The sequence below is a fragment of the Chiloscyllium plagiosum genome, chromosome 19 (genome assembly GCF_004010195.1).
Source record: "Chiloscyllium plagiosum isolate BGI_BamShark_2017 chromosome 19, ASM401019v2, whole genome shotgun sequence".
NCBI classification, from domain to species: Eukaryota; Metazoa; Chordata; class Chondrichthyes; order Orectolobiformes; family Hemiscylliidae; genus Chiloscyllium; species Chiloscyllium plagiosum.
Window position 1 is genome coordinate 49,133,777 of NC_057728.1, and position 16,622 is coordinate 49,150,398.

Below are 16,622 nucleotides of genomic sequence, written 5' to 3' on the forward strand. Positions count from 1 at the left end.
TATAAGAGTTGAACACATCAGTAACAGCTCTTTCACAAACACATACTTAATAACCAGTTTTTATTTTCACCTCAAGAGATCTGTACCTTACTGTACCTGAAGGGTTCCTTCCCTTCTCTTGGGACCAAAGGAGGTGTACCACTGCTAACAGATTCTCTTCAGCGATCTTGCTATGAGATTTCTTGGGGAGCTTCCGACTTTCCTTCAATAATTCATAATTGTAAATTCCGCAGATTTCTTGCTTAGTTACGCTAAGCCAGTGAACACCATTGATCTAGGATAGCCCTGTGCCACTAGTCTGTATTTCCTTTACTTGTCTCAAACCTGCTTCCAGGCTCCAACTGCTTCCGAGAGAAAATAGATGACTAAATACAAAACATTAAAACCTAACCCCACAACAAGGTGATCTAGGATATACCAGATACAAAATTTTGTCACATTACTGACTTCTACCTTGTAGATGGTGGTCAGGTTTTCAAGAAACAGAAGATGGTTACTTGCTGCACATTTCCTACCCTCTGAACTGCTCTTGTAGCCATTGTACTTATATGGCCAGTCCAGTTCCATTCAATGAACCCACCCAGATGTCGAGGCAGTCACTCATGACACTCTGAAGTTTGCCCCTACTTTGTGTCCCTTCATTGATCAATACATCATCTGTTTTAATACCCTGAAATCAATCATGTCTCATCTCATATTCAACTTTTGCGTAACACCTTATGATACCTTTTAGGTATCCAAATACTTTATGTACTGCTTGCAATTTACATCTTCAAAGCTACCAAAACATTTGTCAAACATTATTGCCCTTTTGAAAAACCACATTAACACTCTTATTGCACTATGGCTTAAATACAGAAACACTAACAACAGATGGTGTATGCCATCTGACCCTTCAAGCCTGCTCCACTGCTCAATATCTTGGCCGATCATCCAACTCAGTACTCTATTCTCACCTTCTCCTAATGCTCTTCAATTTCTTTAGCCATAAGAATTATATCTAGCTCCTTCCTGAAAACATTCAAGGTTTTGGCCTCAACCATTTTCTGGGACAGAATTCCACCGGCACACCACTCTGGGTGAACAAATTTCTCCTTAACTCAGTCCGAAATGGACTACCTGACAACCTTACCAATCATGACCCAAGACATCGGGAACATCCTTCCTGCACTCATCCCGACTTGTCTTGTTAGAATCATAAAAGTTTCTATGAGATTCCCTCTCATTCTTCTAGTGAAAATAATCCTAACCAATCCAGTCTTGCTTCACATGTTAGTCCTACTTTCTTAGGAATCAGCCAGGTAAATCTTTATTGCACCCACTCCATAGTCATAACATATCCTCAGATAAGACAGAAACTGCACACAGCATTCCAGGTGTAGTTTCATTGAGACCCTATACAACTGAAGCAAAACATTTGTACTCTTGTGCTTGAGTCGCCTCACTGCAAAGGCCATCATACCATTTGGCATTTTCACTGCTTGCTGCACCTGTATTCTTACTTTTAGTGACAGTACAAATACACCAACATCTTATTGCATCTGCCCTTTTCACAATCTATGACCATTCAAATATTAAATCAGCCTTCCTATTTCTGCTAACATGGACACATTTATCGACTATGTACTAATGTTCTGTTAATAACAGGTTCCACAATTTTCCCAATATTATGCAGAATAGGTAAACTAACAGCTTAGTTCTTCTAAAGAAAAGTTTCTGAAAACTTTTGCGTCCACCAAGATGAAAGAACTTCAGTCAGCATGGTGCTCAACACAACATGCTTTCAACCTCAAAACTAGAAACCAGTCTCAATTCTGGGCATTAACTTACTGGCATAAATCTAGGGTGCTTGTGAATCAGCCTTTAGTACAGACTCAAAAATGCCAGAAGATTTCAGAGGATGCTGTGGAGGAGCCGATGTTGATATGACATTAATGTTTTGCTATAAGAGCTATGTCTTATGAGCCTATACTCCACAACCATCTGATGAAGGAGCAGTACTCCGAAAGCTAGTGCTTCCAAATAAATCTGTTGGACTACAACCTGGTGTTTTGCGATTTCTCACTAATTTCGGAGGATCTTAGCTGTACAAACAATTGAAGAAATTCAAACAGCGATGTTCAAGCACAAAGTGAGCATACTTTGGCAATGCATGAACTTGAACTGAAATAAGATGAAGCAATTTGTGACGCATTCCCAAAAAAAAAGGCTTGAATCCACAGTCTATCAATTGATAGATATAGTTCAAATCATTGAACAGGTACTGATAGTGAACAGATTTAGGTATTCCGATTTAGGATTTCTTCACCAATGAAGAACGAGTGTGAAAGAAAAACAAAAATAAATTTATCTGCATTGATTTGTCTTGCAAATGTGCAATTTCTAAAATTTGATGGACTTCATGGTGCACAGGTTACATGCTGAAGGCCTGACATAAGATAATTTATTAACACTGAACTTTCATTACAGTTTTATACAATAAATTCCCACCTTCAAAAGGATGTCAAGAAAAAAAATGGAGATGCGCATTTTGGGAAAATTTCATTTAAAGAGCCAATCCTTGAGAAACGAATGTCTTACGTAACAGCAATTATATTCCTAAAATAGTTCAAGGTCTCACTAATAGCAGACCAGGAATTCTGCCAAATATATGATGTCATGTTAAACTTAACTTTAATAGCGGCTGAAGGAATTGATGACTAGCCTAATTTCTTCTGAGAAAGTGGTCAGATCAACGACGCAGCATTATCCCCTTCCACAGAAAAATATTTCACTAAACCAAAATAACCCAAGTTACTGAAGGAAGCTACTTAATCCAGAGCCTGTATCGATTATTTCAAGAGCAATCCAGTTGGTTATGCTTTCCCATATCCCTGCAATATCTTCTCTTCCAAAATATTCCCTCTTGAAGGTTACGATAATCTACACAATAACCAACCAGGTGGCAGATTCCAACTTTTTACCAGCAGTTGCATAGCAGCACCCTGATTCCACGGTCCATCTTAAGTTGTGCTCTCAAGTTACTCAACATCTGACATCATAAAAGTTAGATATTTACTAAACCTTTTTGATTTTAAAAGCATCTATTAAATTTACTCAGCCTTCTCTGTTTTAAGGAAACAAACCCTAGCTTCACCATGCAAGTATCTGTCAAGTAAGAACCATTCCAGAATCACATACCAAATGTTTGGATTTTCTATGTTTCCCAGAAGTAATGGTTGCTGCTTTTCAGTGTATAACAAAGTAACAATAAAACTAATGGTTCACATGGAAAATCTTTCCAAGCTCCCTGTCAAACATGGTGAGAAGTTCACTTTTGAAGCACACAACAATAATATAAATATTATGCAAGTCAGTTTAACCCTTCAGCTTCATTGGGCCAAATGCATTGTAATGTGAACCATAACTCTGGATTATAGTCAGGTTCATCTTAACTGCAAAATTATACTAAGCAGTTCACTGACAAAGAAATTGTTTCATGAAAATTGACAAAGCCGGTGAAACAGGCCAATTAAACCAAAGTGATCAGAAGAACTTATCACTTATTAATGGCCACTGGTAGGCATGTTTGATATTCATTACTTGAAAAATAGGGAGCACCAAATGGAAACGACAATGCCGGAGTGCAACGAAAAATGAGAACCAACGTGGTAATCTGGTGATGGTGGGGTGTCACTGCTATCTTCTTGCCAACCAAGCTATAATGTAGATTAACAGTCCAACTATTGAAAGAATACTTTAAATGCCAGCTATTTAACAAGCAAAGCTTAAACTGGAATTGAAGGTCAGTTCGCCAAACCAGTTGATATTTTTGCTAACATTTCATCCCCCTACTGGGCGACATCTTCAGGGGTATGTGGCCTCTGGATGAAGTGCTGTTGTTATGATCTGCCCCGAATTTATACAGTTCTCTGTCAGGGAGGGTGGTTCTATTTTGGGTTTTATGTCATAGTGGTCTGTACATGATTATTTCACTACCTCTGTTAATGGCCCCAGTGGATGAATACCAGGCCTCCAAGAATTCCTGAGCTGTCTTAGTTTTATCTGCCCCAGCTGAATCAGTGTCCTTCATTGTCAGTGCGTATTGACATAAGGGAGAACTGGTGGTATCATTTTGTTGCAAGCTGATGCTCATGCTTTCTGGTGATGAGTTTTCTGCCTGTTTTTCCTATGTAATGTTTTGCGCAGTTGTTGCATTGTATTTTGCGCATCACATTCAACCTGCACATTATGGATATCCGGTCTTTTGTCTTGGAAAGTAGCTGACCAAGTGTGGCTTTTGGTTTGTGCGCGGTCATTATTCCCAAAGGATGTAAGAGTCTTGTAGTCAGTTCTGAGAAGTTTCTAATAGATGGTCAGTATGTTAGGGCACACAGTGTCTTCTTGGTGCTGTCTGCATGCTAGACACTGGTGGATGAATTTGTTAGGGTATACATTATGAGCAAAGATTTTGTATAGCTGTTCCTCTTTTTGACAGGCTCTGGAGCCTTGACACAGCTCTGTTTGTGAACACTGTGATTACTGTTGTAATTAAAAATCCACTCTGTATGTGTCGCCTTTCTGTACACTTTGGTAAAGTATTCACCACTTAGTTCGTTCTACCAGAATAACGACAGCACACAAATAGCCATACTTCACCAGGTACTATTCAAGACAAAAGCCCCCATACCCACTACACACAGCAGGAATGTGATATACCAAATACAATGCAGCAACTGCAAGAAACATTACATAGGACAAACAGGCAGGAAACTCACCAGAGTACATGAGCATAAATTTGCAACAAAACGAAACAACTAGCTTTCCCTCATGTCAATACATGTTGATAATGATGGACACCAATTCAAATGGGACAGGCAAAATAAATACAAGCTCAGGAATTCCTAGAGGTCTGGTATTCATCCACTGGTGCCATAAACAAACATGTTGAAATAGACCCCATCTACAGACCACTACAGTACAAAACCAGAAATAACTACCCACCATCACAGACAAAAACCATACAAATTCAGGTCAGATAACAAAAACAACCAGAGGCTATTCTGTACTGAAGATGTCACCTAGTAGAGGGGCAAAATGTTTAGAGATAAAAAAACCAACCAACCACAACCTGAGCTACAGATCTTCACAAAAACATTTAACAGCTTAAACTGCTCAGCAGTGGCAGTTATCCATCAATAAATTGAATAGCTGTTACAAATAATTTTGAGTGGCTTACTTGGAAATTTGGTGCGTGTAAAATACTCCACAAGTAAGGAGGTGCTGCTTTTTACACACTTTTTCAGCATGCAATTGCTGGTGAATGCCTGAAGGCATTAATTTGGTAAGTAGTAAGACTTGGTGAGTTCAAGACTTTATCCCACAGGCACAGTCGTTTAAACTGCTACTGGGGAAATACAATAATGTATTAAGTATATAACATGTTATAATTATTAATGTAGATGTCAGCTGAATAATTAGATTTTATCTTTTGGAAATAGTTAAATAAAACAATAAAATAGTAGGGAAGGTGATGTGTGTCAGTTGTAGCACATGTGGACTGGAGGAGACAAGTGATCTAAGGCAATCACATCTGCTGAAGGTGCCCACAAAAGGAATTTCAGCTCAGAGTCAGGGAGCTGGACTATGGAAGGAATTACCTGGACGCGGCTTTTGGAAGTAGTCACAGGGAAACAAATGAGCAATTAAGACTCAGCTCTTGAAATTGCCTAACATATTCAAGGTTCTTGCATTTTGTGCAGGACAAGAGCCAAAATTCCAGGAAGGATAAACAACCTGATGAGGGTCATGGTCTAGGGAACTATTTAAGTGGAGAGAGTGAAAAGGAATGCAGTTGCAATCGGGCAAAATCAAAATGTATACTGGTGTCTGCAATCTAAAACAAGTCTTGGAAGGGTGGACTGCCTAACTAATGCCAGGGTTAAGAATATCATCTTCAGGTGGAGGGAAATTGAGAGTGCAAGAGAAAAGATCCAATTACCATGGATTAGATAGGCAACAATGGCACAAATAGGATGAACAGTTTCTGCTGTGGGAACGAGCAACTTGCAACCATATTGAAATGTAGAACCACAAAGATGATAATGTCTGAATTATTAACTATGCCACAAGCAAACTGGCATAGAATAAGTATGATCAAAATGAGTTGGTTGCATGAATGAAAAACTGGTTAGGGAGAAATGGGTCGTGATTCATAGGACACAGGCTCCAGTACTGAATAAACAAAAAGCTGACCATGGGAGGTCTTCAGCTAAACTGCAACAGGACCAGTGTTCAGGGGCTAGTGAAATAATCAGGGCTGAAATTGTGTGGACTGGACAGAGAGAGAGATTTGAAAAGTTAGAAAGTTAGGACAAGACAATCAAACAGCATAGTAATAGTAACCAGAGTGTGACAGGAAGGAACAGGGTATGCAAACATAAGAATGGACCAACAGATTGGTAATCAACTAACAGAAGGGAAAATGATTTAGGGTGGAGGGAGATTCTAAAGATGAAAGTTGAGGCAAATAAGTGTATCAACAGGAGTAAAGGCAAGCTGAGTGAGACAGGGAGAGAATTTCAAATGTAATAGTTCAGACAGCAAGTCCATGTACTGAATTGTTTAAAAAAGGTCACGACCTGATTATGCATAGTTGCCATGAGTAGATAGATAAACAAGTAGCAAGAAGAGGCAAGAACAGAAATTACTGGAGAAACTCAGCAGGTCTGGCAACATGTGCAAGGGGAAAGCAGAATTAACATTTAAGTCCAGTGATTCTTCATCAGAATGCAGATGCAGATAGACCCAGAGTTTCTCCAGCAATTTCTGTTTTTGTTGCAAATCAAAAAGGTTGCACAAGGGCCAAAAAGAAAAAAATTCAGCACTCTCAATTTTAGATCATAACGACACAAGTGGTATCGATCTAACCTCACTGAAGAGACGTATTTACAAGGTGACCAAGATTGGGAAATAAATATTCCAGTACATAAAATACTTCAAAGTTGGTCAGATAGAAAAGGAGGCGTAGGAAGGTAGGAAGATATAATGGCATGAGAGGAAATCTTGGCTCAGAAAAATCATGAAGATATAATCAGCATGGGTAGAGATCAAGGTCAGCAAAGTTGAAAAAATGCTGGATTATTAGTTAGAGCTTAGCATAGATAATTAAAACAAGGAATTATTGGAGCTTAGTAACAAAGGTAATGTAATATTTGTTGAGAATGTTAATCTTCATATAAATTGCATTAAACAAATTGGTAGTAATTGTCTTCAAAGAGTTTACAGGACACAATGGCTTTGAGAATTTCCTGGAAGAACATGCAATGGGCAGGGTTAATTAGAAATTTCATTGGAAAAATTCACTGACAAATAGTGATCATAACGCAAATGAATTTAACATCAAACTTGAAATCAACATGCTTCAATCTCAAACAAGAATCTTAAACTAAAGAAAGCCAATTACATAAGAGGAAAGCTGGCTATGATTAGTTGCTAAGCAGAATTGCAAGAGCTTCTGCAGGAATATGAAATGGAGAAGTCATCCAATGGAAACGTTGGTCCTTTTGAAGTAGGAACAGGGGAAATCATGGGGAATGAGAACACAGCAAAGGCATTGCACAAATAATTCTGCTCCACAGCAGAAGACTCAAGTTGCATATCAGAAAAGGTTGCCCTAGGGCCAAAAAGAAAGATAAAAATTAAAAGTAATTAATAATACACAAAAAGCCCTGCAAAATTGCAAGGGACTAAAATCCCCAGAACATGATCAACACACTCAGGTTAACTGATTCACTATGATTTTCCGAAACTCCCTGAATCCTGGAATAGACCCAGAAGACTAATAGGTAGTAAAGATAACAGCTTTATTCAAGATTGAGTGTAAAAACAGGAAACGACAGGCCATTTAGCCTCACATCATTAACTGCGAAGTGTCAGAACCTGTTATTAACGAAATCTTATAGTATGATTAGAACAAGGCAACATTTTTATAAGTTTTTGGAAACGGATATCCAGCCAACAAATTTATTAGGAATGTAACTATTACAGTAGATAATGTGGAACCAGTACATGTAGTATACTTGAATTTTGCAGAAGGAACTCAATAAAGTGCCAAAGATTAATACACAAGTTAAGGATTCATGGAGCAGGGACTGAAAAAGCATGGATTAAGAATTGGTTAACAGACAGGAGGTTGAAAACAAGGACGAATGGGACATTGGCAGTTCATGATTAGTGGAGTAGAGAAAAAAAAATTCAGTGCCGGGACATCAGGTATTTTTAGTCCATTTTAATAACTCAGATGCAGAATAAGGTATCTACGCTTGCTGAGAATACAAAGCTTGGTGGAAATGCAAGTTGTGGAGATTAAGAAATACAGACAGGTCAGATCTGTGGGCATTGAGAATAGGAAAGCAGATTTGTTTCTTTTAAAACAATGTGTTAAGAGACTTGGGTGTGACTCTGCATGGAACTTCATAACATAGCATGCACGTACAGCAAGCAATTAGAAGTATTTTTTCCAAAACCAGCAGCCTCCCAAATGAATATTGCCAGCTTTTATATTTTGCCTGTTTTCAGGCTGCACTTCACCACTCAACACAGCAAAACCAATTATTAGTCCAGAGACTCTCTTACCGATGCAGCATCATGCTGAAAAAGCTGGTAGGTTACTTTATTAATTTAAAATGAATTTTAATTCCTATTTGGCAGCTTATAAAAACACCCAGGTTTGAGATGCTTAAATTGAGACCGCATAGCTTTAGCATATCGATCTTTATTACAAGGGGACTAGAATACAAGAAAAATTGAGAAACCTTGCTACAGTTGTACAGAAATTTCATCACTCAGTTGTGAAATTTTAGAAGTCGCTACCCTAAAATATTGTGGATACTCACTGAATATATTTAAGTCAGAAATAGATTTCTGGTCTCAAGGAATCAAGCAATAAGGGGAGCAAGCAGGAAAATGCAGTTGAAGCCTAAGATGGGCCATATGATTTTCTCCTGCCCCTATTTATGTCATTCACCCAAAAGCATCAATTTGTAGTGTTACATATGAAATAGAAAGAGTACTGAATTTCAAAATGAACTTTTCAGATAGCATCTGTGGCCTAGAATGTTTGCTTTCCTCTAGTAAACTATGCTTACATAGTCATCGACAATAATTTCCTGCTCTACTTCATAAATTCTAAGTTGCACGTTATCGTCTTTTCCCTCTCAAGCCTCTCCTCACCCCAACCATTCTTAACTCTTCACCTGGTAAACAAAATATATTTTCTCTTATCATTCTCTTTGTAAATTTAATAACCACATTTGTACTAAACTTCTGTGTCTTCAAATGAGATGCCCCGAGAACTTAGTTTTAATAAAAGCATGCAGATAAATATGGAAAAGCTTATTTAATTGAATTTATGGATTTGTCAATGTCTATAAGTGCAGTTTCTATATAAATGCAGAGATTAAAACATAATTGTCTACAGCTTATGGTTGTACTATCAGTTCCAGTCCTACAAGGGAGGGAGCTGCGCTGAATCTTGTACAGTACTAGGAAACAAGGCAGGCCAAGTGAACAAATTTAGAGTGGGAGAGCACTTGGGAAATAATGATCATAAGTTTAAATATTATGCTGGAAAAGGGGGGAAAAAAGTCAGTCGATGATTAAAATCTCAGACTAGAAAAAGGCTGGTTTTAGAGATCAAAAGGTTGAACCAGAGCTGGGTGATTGGAAATGCATTTTGGTGGATAAAAGAGTGGATGAAAAATGAGAGTCTTTCGAAAGAGAAGGAATAGGGTGCAAGCTAGTTGAGAAATAAATGAGTTATCTAAAGATATCTAGTTAAAGACTACCTTTATTTGTAGTTGACTAAAGATATCAATGAGAACATAAGGAAGAAAAAGGAGGCACATGGTGCATATTGGAATAGCAATAGAAATTCAGAAGGAAAATCACAAATGCAGGAGAGGAGTTACGCCTGGAATAAGGATGTTGAAGGTGAAGCAGGCTGCATTAAAATAAACATGAATAGTAAAGGATTAGTGAAGGATAGAATGGGACTAATGAGGAATAAGGAGGGTGAGCTGCTCACTGAAGCAAATTGTATGGCAGAGGTATTTAATAAATACGGTACTTCTGTCTTTACCAATAAGAAAATGGTGACAATGGCACAGTTGAAAATGTGGGGGTTAAGCAATGAGTAGTATAGTGACAGATAAACAGAAGGTGCAAAGAAGGCTGGCAGAACTCCAGATCGGGAAGTCGTTTGGTCCAGATGGGATGCACCCTCGATTGCTGAGAGAGCAATTTGCGGAGCTGTTGACAGACATTTTCCAGGCTGGGGAGTTGGAGGATTGCAAAAATGATGCCATTGTTTACGAAAGGGGTAATGATAAGCAAGACATTACAGGTTTGTCAACTTGATATTAAGAATGGACAAAACTGATAGAAGCCATAATACAGGATAAGTATACACAGAAAAAAATATGGAAACGTATAGTTTACATAGCTTTGAGAAGGGCAGTTCACGTCATAGAGATGTCCAGCATAGAAACAGACTCTTCGGTCCAACCCGTCCATGCTGACCAGATATCCCAACCCAATCTGTCACCTGCCAGCACCCAACCCATATCCCTCCAAACCCTTCCTATTTATATATCCATCCAAATGCCTCTTTAATGTTGCAATTGTGCCAGCCTCCACCAGTTCCACGGGAAGCTCATTCCATACATGTACCACCCTCTGCGTGAAAAAGTTGCCCCTTAGGTCTCTTTTATATATCTTTCCCCTCTCATCCTAAATCTATGCCCTCTAGTTCTGGACTCCCCGACCCCAGGGAAAAGACTTTGCCTATTTACCCTATCCATGCCCCTCATTATTTTGTAAACCTCCAAGGTCATCCCTCAGCCTCCGACGTTCCAGGGAAAAAAGCCCCAGGCTGTTCAGCCTCTCCCTCTAGCTCAAATCCTCCAACCATGGCAAAGCCCTTGTAAATCTCTGAACCCTTTCAAGTTTCACAATATCTTTCCGATAGGAAGGAGAGCAGAACGGCATGCAATATCCCAACAGTGGCCTAACCAATGTCCTGTACATCCACAACATGACCTCCCAACTTCTGTACTCAATACTCTGACCAATAAACGAAAGCATACCAAACGCTTTCTTCATTATCCTATCTACCCGCGTCTCCACTTTCAAGGAGCTATGGACCTGCACTCCAAGGTCTCTTTGTTCAGCAACACTCCCTAGGACCTTACCATTAGGTGTATAAGTCCTGCTAAGATTTGCTTTCCCAAAATGCAGCACCTCGCATTTATCGGAATTAAACTCCATCTGCCACTTCTCAGCCCATTGGCCCATCTGGTCCAGACCCTGTTGTAATCTGAGGTAGCCTTCTTTGCTGTTTTTGGTGTCATCTGTAAACTTACTAACTGTACCTCTTATGCTCACATCCAAATCATTTATGTAAGTGACAAAAAATTGTGGACCGATCCTTGTGGCACTCCATTGAAGTTGAAAAGTGTGGAAAAGCGCAGCAGCCCACGCAGCGTCGAGGAGCAGGAGAATCGACGTTTTAGGCATAAGCCCTTCTTCAGGGAAAGGCAAGGACTGATTAGGGGTAGTCAACATGGCTTTGTGCATGGCAAATCATGTCTCACAAACTTAATTGAGTTTTTCGAAGTAACAAAGAGGATTGATGAGGGCAGAGTAGTAGATGTGATCTTTTTGGACTTCAGTTTATATACAAAGTAAAAGAGTATAAAAGCAAAGAGGTGATGCTACACCTCTATAGATGTTGGGTCACATCACAATTGAATTATTGTGTTCAGTTGTAGGCACCTTACTTAAGCATGTTAAAGCCTTGGAGAGAGTGCAAAAGGAAATATTAGAATGATGATAGTAATAAGAAATTTTATATTCAAAAAAAAAGAGAGATTGGGATTATTATCCTCAGCAGAGAAGTTTAAGAGGTGACTTGAGCTGATCAAAATTATGAATAATAAAAAATTTACAACAGTATAATCATAAGCTGTAGACAAATTCAGAAAGGGAGAGCATTTGGGAAATAAAGATGCCATATTATGTTGGAAGAGGATTTTAAAAAGTCAGTAATTGAAATCCCAGACTAGAAAAAGACAGATTTTCAGGGTCAAGTAGCTCCTGAAGAAGGGCTTATGCCCGAAACGTCGATTCTCCTGTTCCTTGGATGCTGCCGGATCTGCTGCGCTTTTCCAGCAACACATTTTCAGCTCTATATTTGGATATTTCACAGACTAGAGACAGTTGAAAGTGAGATATGTAGGATTTGGAATGTACTGCCCAGGGGAAAGGTAGAGTTAGATTTCATCAGAAGTTTCAAAAGAGAGCTCATATATTTGAAAGTTATTAATTTAACGCATTACAGAGATAGGGCTAGAGAATGGGACTAGAGCTGGAAATGTGTTGCTGGAAAAGCGCAGCAGGTCAGGCAGCATCCAGGGAACAGGAGAATCGACGTTTCGGGCATAAGCCCTTCTTCAGGAATGCTTATGCCCGAAACGTCGATTCTCCTGTTCCCTGGATGCTGCCTGACCTGCTGCGCTTTTCCAGCAACACATTTCCAGCTCTGATCTCCAGCATCTGCAGACCTCACTTTCTCCTTAGAGAATGGGACTAGTTGGGTAGCTCTTTCAGGAGCCTGTACAGATATGATGGGTTGAAATCACAGTAAATTTCAATAATTCTACTAGGAATATATTTTGTATAACTTCAGGACACCAAAAACTACCTCAGTAAATTACCTTTTCAAAACAAATGAACTGATTTAACTAAATTACGTAAAGAAACAAGTAGAACAGCTTCAGCAACAAATGTGACGACTGATCAATGGCTGCTCGGACAACCTGGACTTGGGAGAGGAGGTGATAATAGGATTTACAATTTGCAAACTCAATTTTGGTGATGCTGAAATTGAAGAAAATTTGGAGAATTAATCATTTTGGTAGTGGCATAATTTAAAACTGTACTTTGGCCACTTCACATGCAGGTCGTACAACATTAAAGAAGTGTTAAATTTGTCAGACTAGACGTCGAAAACAGATTGACGGAAGACTGCAGCCAAGAGTAGAAAATAACAAGACATTCCAGATCATTTAACTCTCCCCCTCCCCCATTTCACTTCAGCGCCATTTCTTCTCCTACTCTAACAATTTGAGATCTTCCCACCTTAATTGCTCAACCTTGTTTTGAGATAAATGAAGGATTTTAAGTAACATTTGTTGGTAGACGGGACTCCAGGAATGTGCTGGGTAGGGAATACGCAATAAATAGCTGCTGTTTACTCGCCCGCCTCCCGCTCTCGGGCGCCATGTTGTTATGTTTTGTTCTTCCAAAAAAAAGCAGCGCCTCGCTCGGCAGCGCGGTATCCACCGGTTACAAAGAGGACTACCAGAGAAAATACTACCCAACGCGATTTTTAAAATAACCAAGCACCACTGGGGGTGGACCCTCGGCCGGACGAAGAGCGGGGGGGGGGGGGGGGGCTGAATGGGAGGAGAGAAAGGGAGCTCTCGGCCTAGTTTCTCACTCTTCCCTCCTTCGCTTTTGAGGGAAGCGGGCCCGGGACCTCCATCTCCGAATGACGATAAGGAGCCCGGTGCCGGCTGCTGGGGGATGGGCGGCCCCAGGAGAAAGGGGTCCTGGGAATCTGTGTTCCCGCTGCACTCCTCTTCCTCCCTCCTTCCCCGCTCAGTGAACCGAGGCCGACTTCACCGTTCCCTCCTACTCTCCTTCGATTGTGTAGCAGCGAGCGATGGCCACAGTTTTAAAACAACTGTTGGTTGCGGGGGGGGAGAAGCAATATCTGGCCAGCGGCGGCCTCGCTCCAAGGCTCACCGATACCGATCATTACCTGATTAAACTCTTCGCCGACATCGGCGTAGATGTCGATGTGATCCACACCGTCGGCCATTTCACCAACTCTCTCTCTCTGTCTCTGCGCCTCGAGCGGCCGTTTGAAGGGTCGCTGCATCACTTCCGGAAACAGCGCCCTCCTCCTCCCCAGCAGGCCGGCGTCGCAATTACACCCTCAACCCTGCGCACCCTTGACAGCACCGGATAAGCAAGGCCATTCCACCATTTTAATTTGGGGGTAACCAAAGTATTTCCATTCTGTGTCAGATTGCACTCCCCTCTTCACCCCCCCCCCCCCCACGTCTGCTTTCTTAACATGCCAAATTACATGTCCTACATGTCCAGTTAACAACTAAATTGAAGAGCATAAACCAATTTAGAGCAAACAGTGTGTTGAATGACAAGATCCTGTCAGAGACAAAAAAAATCCAGATGCTGGAATCCAAAGTAGACAAGCAGGAGGCTGGAAGAACACAACAAGCCAGGCAGCAACAGGAAATTAAGTCCTCAACATTTTGGGTATAACCATAAATCAGGATTCCTGTAGACGGGTTGTATCCAAAATGTCGACTTCTCCACCTCTTGATGCTGCCTGTCTTGCTGCATTTTTCCAGCCTCCTGCTTGAATGACAAGACCCTAGCAAGTATAGAGGATCAGAGGGACCTTAAAAGAAATAAATATCCGCAGATGCTGGAAATAGGAAGCAAAAACAGAAATACTTGGGAAAACTAAGCAGGTCTGACAGCATCTGTGGAGTGAAAGCAGTGTTAACCGTTCAGGTCCAGTGACCCATCTTCAGAAGGACCATGGTGTGCATGTCTGTAGATCCTCGAAAGCAGCAGGACAAGTGGATAAGGTAATTAAGAAAGCACATGGGATACTTGCTGTTACTAGTCAAGTCGTTGAATACAAGAGGAAGGAGGTGATGATGGAACAAAAACAAAAATTATTGGAGAAACTCAGCAGCATTTGTGGAAAGAAACTAGAGTTAACATTTCAAGTCTGGTGCCTCTTCATTGGAACTGCGATACCTAGGATAAAATGATTTTAATCAGGAATGTGGCTGGGAGCCTCGGGGGTGAAGAGATAAATGGGAGGGGAGTGGGACTGGGGAGAAGGTAACTGAGCATGCAAAAGATGGATGGAGGTGGGGTAAAGGTGATAGGTTGGAGAGTAGGATGGAGCGGATAGGTGGGAAGGAAGATTGACAGATGGGACAGGTCATGAGGGTGAGCTGATCTGGAAGGTTGGAACTGGGGTAAGGTGGGGAAGGGAAAATGAGGAAACTGGTGAAGTCCACATTGATGCCCTGGGGTTGAAGGGTTCCGAGGTGGAGGATAAATCATTCTTCTTCAGGCGTCGGGTGATGAGAGGGTGACGATGGAGGAGGCCCAGGACCTGCATATCCTTGGCAGAGTGGGAGGGGGAGTTGAAATGTTCAGCCACAGGACGGTGGGATTGGTTGGTGCGGGTGTCCCAGAGAACATCTCTCCACCCCCGAGACACCCAGCCTCATTCCTGATGAAGGGCTCTGGCCAAAAACGTCGATTTTCCTGCTCCTCGGATGCTGCCTGACCTGCTCTGCTTTTCCAGCAACACACTCTCAACTCTGATCTCTGGCATCTGCAGACCTCACTGTCTCCAAAATGATTTTCATGCTGAAGTTTAAGTGGGGGCACGGGGTTGTGGGAAGGGGAGAGGTGAGTGGCTAGGTGATGACAGAGCCCAGGGAGTGAGAGATATGAAAGGGATAGGTAAACAAGGACATAATGGATAGCAGGTCAGGACAGAAGAAAAGATGAATTGGAACCAACTGTGGCATGGGTCAAAAAAACATGGAAGAACAATACATTCTTTTCTGCTTGGGGACCCTGCAGCATCAATACCCTCAACATCGAGTTTAAAAACTTTAATGTCTGATTCCCTCCTTCCATGTTTTCTACCCACCCCACACCCAAACCTATGCTGACATAGGTTGCTTTTCGCACAAAGATATGGTTCTTCATTATCAATTATTCAGCTTTTCTTCTGTCCAGGCCTGCTGTGCTTGTTTTCCTACCGCATTCACATCTTCCTCTCTCTGGGCTCCGCCGCCACCTATCCACTCACCGCTCACCCCCACCCTTCATTTCAGCTTCAGCATAAATACCATGTTTTCCTAGTTACTATCATTTGTAATGAAGAGTCACCAGACTCGAAACTTTAACTCTGCTTTCTTCCCACAGATGCCAGATCTGCTGAGTTTCTCCAACACTTTCTGTTTTTGTTTCAGATCTCTAGCATCTGCAGTTCTTTGTTTTATTTTACAGGTTATGATGGAGCTGTGTGTAACTGTACTGTGTGTAGTTCTGGTCACCGCACTGCAGGAAGGATGTACTTGCATTAGGCAGAGTGCAGAGGTGATTCTGGGCTGGAGCAATTCAATTATGATGAGAGATTAGATAGGCTGGTATTGTTTTCCTTAGAGCAGAGAAGACTGAGGAGGAACCAGACTGAGGCGTACAAAATTTTGAGGGCTATAGTTAGGGGAAATAGGGAGAAGCCTTTCCTTTTACTAGAGACTCAATAACTAAGGGGCACAGCATTGAGGGAAGAAGTAGGAGGTTTCGAGAGGATTTATGAAGTCTTTTAACCAAGAGGTTTTTGGGAGCTAGAACTCATTGCCTCAAAGAGTGGTGGAAGCAAGAACGCGAAAGGCATATGAGAACTATTTAAATGCACAATTGAAATGTGATAGCATGCAAGGGTGTGGGCC

The 16,622-nt window shown here is 41.0% G+C and overlaps 1 protein-coding gene across 2 annotated transcripts in view; it reads right to left on the reverse strand.

The window, feature by feature from the left end:
• cpsf6 (cleavage and polyadenylation specific factor 6) overlaps positions 1-13,992 on the reverse strand; it is a 75,265-nt gene extending 61,273 nt beyond the window's left edge. For both annotated transcript variants that reach the window (XR_006314552.1, XM_043709775.1), the window contains exon 1: positions 13,865-13,992. Coding sequence is in view for 1 of the 2 variants with exons in the window: in XM_043709775.1 (XP_043565710.1) it covers positions 13,865-13,984 (120 nt within the window). In the remaining variant the exon portion in view is untranslated. The remainder of the gene's footprint in view (positions 1-13,864) is intronic.
• Between the last annotated feature and the right edge of the window lie 2,630 nt (positions 13,993-16,622).